Raw genomic sequence first — 10,808 nt, forward strand, 5'->3', positions numbered from 1 at the left:
ACAGTTGATACAATAAAAATGAGGCACATAGTGGCCAAACTGTCCATACGCTTTATGGAATAGATAAGAGGTTGCTGGCACCAAGCCAGGGAAATGTTCATTAAACATTGTAAGCAGATCCTGAAGAGCTACTCCTGTCAAATTGTGCCTCAGTACATATGACATAAGTTAGAGCAGACTCTGTCCTTTTGTGAGGGGAGCACCTGGGTATACAGGATCGTCATCATGGTGTTTCTGTAATACAAGACAAGATTGCTCACATTCATATCTAAAACATAATAGGAAACATAAGCCAAACTTATAATTACAGTGTTGTCCTATTAAGAGAGATGTCGCTTAAATGTAATGTAAAATAACTTCCATGTCCTAACATGTCCACTTCCATCATCTTCCTCTCTGTCGTCATGCCCACTTCCATCATCTTCCTCTCTGTCGTCATGTCCACTTCCATCATCTTCCTCTCTGTCGTCATGCCCACTTCCATCATCTTCCTCTCTGTCGTCATGTCCACTTCCATCATCTTCCTCTCTGTCGTCATGTCCACTTCCATCATCTTCCTCTCTGTCGTCATGTCCACTTCCATCATCTTCCTCTCTTTCGTTATGTCCACTTCCATCATCTTCCTCTCTGTCGTTATGTCCACTTCATCATCTTCCTTTCTGTCGTCATGCCCACTTCCATCATCTTCCTCTCTGTCGTCATGTCCACTTCCATCATCTTCCTCTCTGTCGTCTTGTCCACTTCCATCATCTTCCTCTCTGTCGTCATGTCCACTTCCATCATCTTCCTCTCTGTCGTCTTGTCCACTTCCATCATTTTCCTCTCTGTGTTCTTGTCCACTTCCATCATCTTCCTCTCTGTGTTCTTGTCCACTTCCATCATCTTCCTCTCTGTGTTCTTGTCCACTTCCATCATCTTCCTCTCTGTCCTCCTGTCTCTCTCTATCCACTTCTTGGTAAGTATCTACATTGCTATGATCTGTAAAACAAATCTGAATCAAATATAAAGTAATTGAGTTCAGCTTCAGTGTGGTTGAACATTGGAATGTAAAAAAATATTTATTACTGTTTTATTTCTCCTGAACTTACCTTTTCAGTAACCTTTCTTCTGTAAATGTAAGTTCTTGGAACTGAAGATGTACCGAGAAATCTCTTGTAGGCCTTTTTTTTCTTTTTCTGTGGATATAGTAAAAACAAAGATAATAGGAAACCTAAACACGGCTAGTGCTTTATCCATAGAAGTAAATAAAATGACCCTTGATGACTTACAGTGGATTTGGGAAAACATTTTAGGAGATACTTGAAGTAATGTATTTTAGAACTATAACGTTAACTATCAGAACTGTAAACCATCAGATCGGCTAATCTTATAGCTATGATATTATATAGGCTATCATAAATAAATATTTTGGTTTTAGAAAAGATGATGACAAGTTTATATCCTTTTTTCCTTTAAATGTCACAATTAAAGTCTTATAATATATTTTACTGCAGTGCTTAGGTCTTTGACGTGAAGTTAATATCAAGATGATTTTGACGTATTTTTACCTCATAGCTATAACACTTTAACAACAATGTATTGACAGGGTAGGCCTATGCTATTGTTTATCTTGAAACGTTTTACTTCATAATGTTCTACAGAATTAGCCAGGCGGGAGAGAAAAATGTAAATTTTGGTTGTAGACAACAGCATTACACCATAGTTTTTTCTTTAACGTTACCTGGTTATGTTGAAGTCTTCTGTATTTTGTGGTTTTTGGCGTCTCTGGTTGAGTGTTGTCAGAATTCAAATGTCTCTTCAAGTTTCGTTTTCCTGGCATGATGATTTTGTATACTTTATTATGACAGTGCCTGATTAATCACATGCATCGTATCGTTGTGATCTGCCATTAAACAGAATGTAGAAGAAGAAGAATCAAGTGCATCATTTGTCACTTTCAGCCAATCAGAGCTGCGGACGCATTCTAATCCGACATCCGTTGAACTGAGCGAGGTCAGGTGACAGGTCAGTCGTCGCGGGAAAGCACTCAAAGCAGGTTTGCATGTTAGGAGGATACAATCATACAATGTTCACATTCGCCGTCTACTACTTATTTGATAAAACTCTTAAAGTGGAAAGTACGTCGCTCATTCTTGGTAGCGACCAGTTCACCCAAGTGGCATCCCAGCCGGACCTTGATGACGATGCAAACTGGATTCAAATAAAATGGCCCACAAGAAAAGAACCTAACAGGACGGTGCCTGATAAGGTGCTATTATTTGGAGGCAAGTAACTTGAGTTAACAGTTATATAGAGAGTACGGGGTAATTTATATTCTGAATACCTGTTTAATTTGGTCGTTGTTTGGGAAAATGTCAAGGTTAAAATTATTTTTTGTACTCTTCTCCGTTATATCAGATTCCTACAAAGAACTTGTGTCGAAGAAGAATTTATTCCTTCTGGGTAATGATAGCTGGGCCGAAGAGGAAAGCAGAAGTGTGCGCATGAAGAAGAAAATGTGTGAGACCGACCTAGAGAAGCCTAAAACGGCCATACAGGTGTAACACTCATGGCGTGCAAAACAAAACAAAAAACGGCACGCATGCACTATAAAACCAACGCATAATCTGACGCTGTCTCCAATACTTTTGGCTAGCTTAAATTACACATCAAGGTGCTTTCTGCTAGAGGTCTGACAAAATTAAAATCATTTTGGCCTATCTAAGTAAAAAATAAATATATTTTTACAAGCAATGATAAAACTCAACATTATATGCTTGAAAAAATCCCACTCAAGTTAAAGTGCATAATTATGTGCAGTAAAACATAGCTAAACTATCAAAGTAAATGTACTGTTTTGCTCCATCTGACTTTTTTATTGTTATATATGACACCAGATGAATAATACTGAAACATTTTTATTGTAGCAGTATTTTGTTGTTTTAGCTGCCATAGGTCTACATATAGGCTTGATTCAACTACTACATGCATTTTTTATGTACAGAAGATCTGAGGGGTGGTGAGATAATAAAGGGAATTTTAAATAAGACATCTAAAAATAAAATTATTCATAAACATTTTTGACAGGCAAAGCAAACCAAGATTAAAGAGGCAGCCAGGGACCAGCAGTTACAAAACCTGAAGACTTCCCTGTCTCAGAAGAGGTCCCTAGACCTCTACAATTCTAAGAATGAATCTCCACAATGTGTTCATGGGGTAAGGCGTTCTTCTTTCTTGAGCAGGGGGCTACAAAGTTTACAACAGCAAAAACTGTGCTGTCCCCAAGACACTTCATAAAAAAATCTTGATATGAGGAATATTGGATTAAATCTTTTAGTCCTGTGAATCACCTATTTTGCATGTTTCTCTGTGTTAATTATTAAGGTAGTTTGTCCATATTAGTTTTTAAAAACTCAACTACAATGTTAGTTAATGCCAACATAAACTGCTGAGTTTTTATTTTATTTTTTATATTAAATACCGGTATTGTAGTTTCTAGTACAACAAAAATTTAAGGATATAACTAATTATTTTCCTAGTTTTACCATAAATGTTATTCTTCAGGGAAAGTGACCAAAGATAAACAAGGGACCAAGTTTGCTTTTACCCCTGGCATCCAGTCCAAGTTCTGATGACGCCACATACATAGAGAGTCCAGAACGGCATGACATTGTAAGTGATACTTCTTTCCTAGCTGTTGTTTACTCTCAGACAAAAAATATTTTTTTATTGGATTGCTTTTCACAGTTTCAAGACCACGCTTCAGATGAAGAGTTGGATTTCTCCTCAGCCCAGATAATGGCAAGTACATTTATATTGAATACTATATTATAATGGTGAAATTATATTATATTAAAATAATAGGTCAGACAAAGGTCAGAAGTCTTACAACCAACTGCATGCAAATCTTAATCTCACAATAGTTACAGATCTTATTTTCACATATAAACTCCTTTTGGCTATCATGTGCATTAGTGATGCGCGGGTCGGCTTTTTTTCCAACCCGCGGGTCCCGCTTTTATGAAATTATTTGGCCCGCTCCACACCACTGTATCAATTTTTACAACCCGCCCCGCACCCGCGACCATTAAATCAGCCTGTTCTCATGTAAAGGCGTCTCTATAGCTCGCATTGTGTTTATCGTGCAATTTATACGCAAAAATGAGTTTTTACGTGCATCCAACCCATGCGTATCCTATGCACTGGCAACAACAGACTATTATGAATATGAACCATAAATCAAATCATATTAATAAGATAATGATAAACATTTTCAACATTTACAAAGCAGCGTTTATCTAATAGGCTAAACATTTATTTTTTTTAGATGTGTGAGAACCGGTCCCAAACGTTAGATTTAGCAGCCTGGCCTTTTTTTCTTTTAATTATGCAAGTTCCCGACCTCAATTTCTCCCACACCTCGTCTTCCATCTTTTCCGGTTTGGAGCTCCCGCTGCTTGGCGCACCGCTTTCGTGACGTGTAACGTGACGCCAAAGGTTTGGGGACATCACTCAAGTTACGTTGCTACGGTATAATGAAAATAAATATTCCCAAATATTTAATATAGGCTGGAAATTGCACGCAATGTGCATGTTTAAAAAAAAAAAAAATGTATGACCCGCCCCGCAAATAAAGTGACAATTTCTTTACCTGCCCCAACCCGCCCCGTGGGTTATGAGACGACCCGATTTAAGCATAATGCATTTCATAAAATTTTAGTTAACATATTCAACAATATAATCATTTTCAAACACCTTTCACTAATGTTTTGTCCCACGCGGTATTGTGTATTGTAGAAGGGTGGCCTTTAAACATACTGTATTTTCTTTAAGAAATAAAGTATAGAAGTCAAAGGCATGCGCATCCACACATGTGTGTGTCTAAAAATATTGTCACTAATAACAAATAAGGGCTGATAATAATAAAAAAATAAACCATAGTTCTACCTTTAGAAAAGCTTTTATTATAAGTAGAATCATACATCTTAATTGACCTACAAAGTGTGCAGATATTAGATCACAGGATTGGATTGTCATTCAGTGATCAGTCAGTCAGCATGACAGCTGAACAAACTCTAGTGTTTATCTGTTGTGTTTATTGAAAAACAAACATAATCACAATATTAACATACAAAAAAGAACACAAGGTGAGATAAACATCAAAGATTCTTTGCTACAAGCAGGAATTGCAAAAGCAACTTGGATATGGTGTCTTTGTGATGGTATTCCACGGTGAGACGGTGGGCGGAGCATCCACATTGTTGAAAACCCCTCTGCATCGTCAGCAGGTGTCTCATGTTCACTAGCGTTTTGCCCCTTAACCTGTACGCTTCACCTGAGTGGGACAGCAAAGAGCATCTAGCCGTTGCCTGCAGAGGGGTTCCAACTGTGGGCTCTCTTCAGCCACAACCATCTTGAGCTATTCTCGGCTGCCAGGGCTATCTCCCTGGTGGCTTTCTTTTAGTTTAAGTTTTGGATCCAGGCCAACCTTCTGTAGGAAATAGATGTTGCTAATTCTAATCTCTCTTATTCTCTCTTGAAGAAGCCAACGGATCATAATACTGGTCATGACGTGGCACCTGGAATGAATGAAATAATGTCAGCCCTTCACGGTGGGTTCTGATTGGAATTAGAGGGGTTGACATGTCAGACATGTATGTTTACAGTATTACACAATGATTCAGGGTGTTTCCACATTATTTATTGTTCTGTACTGTACTGTACTTAAGTTCCATTACTTTTACTAACTAACTAACCAAATGTTTTCCCACCTAGACCTGCCAGAAATGATCAAATTAATGAGGGAGTGTGTGGAGTGTGTCCGGGCATTGGTGTCCTCGTTTAGGCTAACGCCTTTATCTGTATCGTCATCAACTTCTGTGGACAGTGAAATTGAAATGGTATGATATAACTGAGAGATAAACATATGTATTCATTACTGGACAGTTCATTCATAAAGAATTCTATGTTTGCGTTATGGATCTTTTGCCTTTGGCAGCATGATCTTGTTGGTAATTGGCTCAGCAATAAACTTATGGGATTTAATTGGTTATGTTTCATAAATCACGCATATGAATTATATTGCTGTCATTGGGAACTTAAACACCACTGGTCATAGCAATCCCTAGTGCTCTATATATAGTAGGGGTGTTTCCAAGTAAAGATTGAATTAACATGTTCTAATGTTGGAATAGTGTCTGTTCATTCCTCATAAGTAGAGAGAGATAATCTGTACAATTTATCTTCTCTTTCTCTCCCATGCAGCACCCCTTGGCAGGCAGCACAGTGGCCGTTTCAAAGAGGGCCTTCCTGCGGCTGAATAGATCTCGCATGACCATTTTTGCCCAGGAGCTGGCTGTCCTGGTATTCACAAAGGAGGGCCTTGCACAGTCCACCCTAACTGGAAAGTCTCTGAGGGGGGCCCCGCCAAAAACACAGCTTGATGTTGCCAAAGTACAGGCTATTACCGGTATGTAATTGTTTTGAATTAAATGTAGTCTATTTAAAAGCTTTAGTGATTTCTACAGCAGCTAGATCACACGGAAACTGACCACTATTACTAAATACATGTTGGACTATTAACTGGTAGCAGTATTGGTATACCATACTGATAACATTTCTCAGAGTTTCACAGAGGGGTATTCCAGAAAGCAGGAAATGTGAAAACTTAAAGGAGAACTCCGGTGCAAAATGAACCTCGGGTGTAATAACACATTAGTACCTAGTTGACTGGTCTCTGGGATTTGTTTTCATTATAATCGAATGTACAGAGTTTTTTTTCTCAAAAAATATTTTAGCTTATAACGCTAGTATTGGGGGCATATTTTAAGTAAAAAGAAATCGCTAGTTAATATCAAGGCTCAAAATAGCCCCACACTAACAGCATAGCATAATGAGTCTCCCTACATGCAAACCGAAGCATTGAGAACTTTGTAAGTGTACAGACAGTTTAATAAGAAAATGCTTTATAAAGACAGTACACGTCACGTTTACAGAAAGGAGAAATCTTTGGAAAACAGTCTCGACCAGTCGAGTTGGTCAATAGGTTCAATAGGTTTAACCACCCAGATTGTGGTTCGCCCTATATACTAGCGTTATAAGCGAATAATTTTAAAGATAAAACTCTTTACATTCGATTTTAATGAAAACAAATCCCAGAGAACAGTCGACTCGGTACTAATGTGCTGTTCATTTTGCGCCAGAGTTCTCCTTTAAGTAAACCCTGAGATAAGGGAAACTCTTTTTTTTTCTGAATAAGAGGAATCTTAAGGGGGGGTTGCACACCGGACGAGAAGTGCCGCGTCGCGTGAAGGACAACTCGAGGTATCGCGCACCGGGCACGCATTTTCTCAGTTTATGGCCAGCAATATTTTATGTTTAAGGACATCATGGAAGTAAGATAATGTCTGTACTATGTTATGATTGTACTGTACAATTAAATACAATCGTTCCTAAGTCTGCAGTCTGAACACTTTACCTCAGAGCGTCCGTTAACTGAATTGAGAATATCACCTGAAAATCCTATAACATCACACTGCATGAAAAGAGCTGTATACGGACAAATACGGGATGGGAAATCTCTGCTAAACTGTAGGTTTGCCAGATAAATGAGGCAGAGTGCTTGGAAAGGTAATACACAGAAGTAAACTCGTGAAACATCCAGAAACCTTACGTATGTGGATGTATATAGGAACTGGTGGAAGTTTCCAGGAATCCTTACAGCTGGTTGTAAGGAGGGGTGGGTGTGAGGTGTGAGGTGTGAAGGGCTTTTTATATGTTAATGACTCCCAGGTAGAGGTGCCTTCTCTGTTTTCAGAGCTGGGTGGGGGACAATGTCTCGTAAAGACAGCACATACAGTATTGTGGAGGTTTGCTTGAGGGTTTGATGGAGAAGCAAGCTGCAAACACTGTTCTTCTCGAAGATGCTATCCAGCGTCTTTATGCTCTTGAGCGAAAGTTTGACGAGCAAAGACCGCAAGAGGAACAAAGACCGTGGGAAGAGCCATTACATAAAAGGATAAAGAGGGCACACAACATGGGCATTGCGTAAGTTGAGTTTTATTTCATCTGTAAGTTACACAACGTCGTTTGAAAACGTTTGTTTCCAGCCAATGTAACGTTATGTGTGCATGTATTAAAGCGTTTTTCATTCAATGTTACAGGAAGCTCTAAGGCGCCTTCACAATTCGGAAAACAACCCACATAAATATGATCCACAAACTGGGTAAGACTGCTGTTTTTCTGCTATGTTTATTTGGCCTTTGTGGGCCATGCTGTTTATGGGGTTTTACATATTCATTTTAAATGTATTTAATGACACACTTTTCTCTTTCCACACAGAATAAGTTCGCCTCGAAACCAAGCAGTCATGACTTATCTGCTAGAGGAATTGAAAACAACTTTTGCAGATGCAGACCCGGAGTGTATACAAGGTAATTTTAAAATGTTTGTTTAACAATTTTAATGTCCATAATTTTAGTCTCTTATATTTTGTCCATCTTATGATTTCAATAGTGTAGTTTCTGTCACTTATCTGAATTTTCTTTTATTCACGTGTTGCAAGACATACTTTGAAACACTTCGGAGAAAGTACAATTTGTCTCAGCCAGAAAAGTCCCAGCTAAGAGATGCCATTAAAACAGGAGCTAAAAACCGACAAAGGAAAAGACGGGTAAGTGTAGAAATTCATCAACTTGTCTTTAAAGGGATAGTTCACCCCAAATTGAAAATTCTGTTATTTTCTTCTGATAACCACAAAAGAAAATATTTTTAGGAATGTTTGAAATCAAACTGATCATGAGCTCCAATCACTTCCATAGTATTTTTTTTCTACTTTAAAGTCAATGGGGCTCATGATTGGTTGGATTATAAACATTCCATCTTTTGTGGTTATCAGAACAAAGACATTTACAGGTTTGTAACAACATGAGAGTGAGTACATTGACAGAATTTTCATTTTTGAGTTAACTATTCCTTTAAGTTTGATACATTTCTGGGTGTTTTTAGTGGTTAACACATTGTGTGTTTTGCAGTTGCTGGATTCCAGGTCCAAGGTTGTTCAAACCGATGCAGAGAGAGAGAGCTTTGGCAGACTGCAACAGTGGAGCTGATGTCTGACGAGGAGGATGCCATTGTTGATGGAAGGCCAGTGTGGATTGTGAGGTCTCCATCTCACAAGAACCCACAATTGTCAGAACTTTGTGAGGAGCTTCAGTGCAGATTGGAGGCAGACATGCGCTACACTATTTTGCATCATCAGCGTGTTAAGGCTGATGGAAATGGACATGATGGACCTTCCTTTCTTCAACTTTAACTAAACTGCACTGGTTTTGCAATTTTAATAATTGCACCACAAACTGCACATTTTCACTTATTCTCTTCTATTTTATCTTATTCTTTGTATACTTATTAGGTTAGATTTATTTAGTTTCATATTCTGCTACTTTATTTATATATTTAATGCTTTATTTATATATTTAATGCTTTAAGTGTTTTGGTTTAATTTTAATAAAAAGAAATTCTGAATCCATTCTGTTTTCCATTTTTGAGGGGGTTGGGTTGTATATTGGGTGGGGTGGTTATAGTTTATTAACATAGCTGGCCAAAACCAATCAAGTCACTATGCTATGAGGGCTTGGGTTGGGCTAAATGAAAACCGTGACCAATCAAATACTAGTATCAGGAAATTGACAGGTCACTGTCCCAATAGTTTTTAGGGTTTGGGGTGTGTTTTTTTAAAACAACCAATCAATGTTGAGAAAAAACACCAATAAGGACAGTAGAGGTGTGTCAAGGTGTGAAGTGAAAGGCCTCTTGAGGTGTGAAAATGTCTCCTGACAACATTCTTCAGGGGATTACTTGCCATGGCAACAAATGGCTGCATATACCACGGGGATATCCCTTCAGCAAGATACATCCGAATTGGTATCATTACGGGAGTTTCCTAACTTGGTGGAATTAGAAGATTACCCTCAGTGGAACTAGTAGATACTTCCGAAAATCAGTGGTGTATACAGGAGTTTCCTAGTACGGATACACCTCTTTTCATGCAGTTTTCATCCACGCATCTGATTTCGGTAAATAAATGTAAAACTAAATGTATATTGCAGCACTGGGTGAAGTCAGTATATACATTAACCACGATTTGAGACAAATAAATGTAAATTTAATATAAAACTATGTAAATTTCGCTCTGTTGTGCGGCAGGATTTTGAACATGATCCTGAGCCGTAGCTGGGTGCCGCGGACAGACGCCGAATTGGTCCGCCGGTGTGTGTACACACTCATAGAGAATAAAGACTATTAGATGACGTGGCACTGTGCAACACGACACTTCTTGTCTGGTGTGCAACCCCCTTTAAACTCTGTCAGTCACCATGGTAACTGACTTTGGGAACCTAACCTGCTCACTGTTAATGTTAGCCCAGATAGAGTCAGACAGGGCCTGTCCTTTCCTTCCTCAACAGCATCATGTTGAAGCGGAAATAATTCACATAGTTTTACAACAAAGGGATTATTTAGATTAGTTTAGATGAGCTCTCATTCCCTGAGCCGAACGGTACCACTTCTCATCATTTATCTGAACAATATTGTCAGTCTGGTTGCACATCGAATATCAGGCTACACCTCACTATTGACGTGTTGTCAGATCTGGACCTCTTCATTTTTATTAATTTGCAAGTTAATTTATCACCTTCCAGCTGTAAGAAAAAGAGAAATTTCACATTTCATTTGGCTCTCTTTATTTCCCACAGATAGCTACAGAAGTAGGCTAACCATCAGACTGCGTTGCCTCAAACAATGCAATTTCAAAGTACGTTTCTAATTTA

The 10,808-nt window shown here is 38.5% G+C and overlaps 1 protein-coding gene across 8 annotated transcripts; it reads left to right on the forward strand.

Moving 5' to 3' along the window:
• The first annotated feature begins 555 nt into the window (after positions 1 to 555).
• LOC307003466 (uncharacterized protein) lies at positions 556 to 9,335 on the forward strand. 8 transcript variants are annotated; one of them, XM_079621882.1, is made up of 14 exons: positions 556 to 2,035; positions 2,112 to 2,264; positions 2,398 to 2,537; positions 3,067 to 3,195; positions 3,544 to 3,651; positions 3,727 to 3,780; positions 5,522 to 5,591; positions 5,755 to 5,879; positions 6,244 to 6,448; positions 7,902 to 8,025; positions 8,142 to 8,203; positions 8,320 to 8,411; positions 8,543 to 8,650; positions 9,012 to 9,335. In XM_079621882.1, the coding sequence occupies exons 6-11, from the start codon at positions 3,778 to 3,780 to the stop codon at positions 8,149 to 8,151; spliced, it is 537 nt and encodes a 178-aa protein (XP_079478008.1). In that variant the 5' UTR covers positions 556 to 2,035; positions 2,112 to 2,264; positions 2,398 to 2,537; positions 3,067 to 3,195; positions 3,544 to 3,651; positions 3,727 to 3,777; the 3' UTR covers positions 8,152 to 8,203; positions 8,320 to 8,411; positions 8,543 to 8,650; positions 9,012 to 9,335. The 8 variants fall into 8 exon arrangements, with proteins under 8 accessions (XP_079478008.1, XP_079478007.1, XP_079478011.1 ...); XM_079621881.1 differs by having other exon boundaries at positions 2,140 to 2,264; XM_079621885.1 differs by having other exon boundaries at positions 556 to 2,264; positions 5,522 to 5,633.
• The last annotated feature ends 1,473 nt before the right edge of the window (positions 9,336 to 10,808 follow it).

This window comes from Phoxinus phoxinus (genome assembly GCF_949152265.1).
Source record: "Phoxinus phoxinus genome assembly, chromosome: 8".
Classification (NCBI taxonomy): Eukaryota; Metazoa; Chordata; class Actinopteri; order Cypriniformes; family Leuciscidae; genus Phoxinus; species Phoxinus phoxinus.

Excerpts from the sequence above, each read along its gene's own strand:
- LOC307003466 (XM_079621880.1), top strand. Across the intron at positions 5,880-6,243 it reads TGGACAGTGAAATTGAAATG|CACCCCTTGGCAGGCAGCAC; the intron begins GTATGATATAAC and ends TCTCCCATGCAG. Across the intron at positions 6,449-7,901 it reads CAAAGTACAGGCTATTACCG|ATGCTATCCAGCGTCTTTAT; the intron begins GTATGTAATTGT and ends TTCTTCTCGAAG.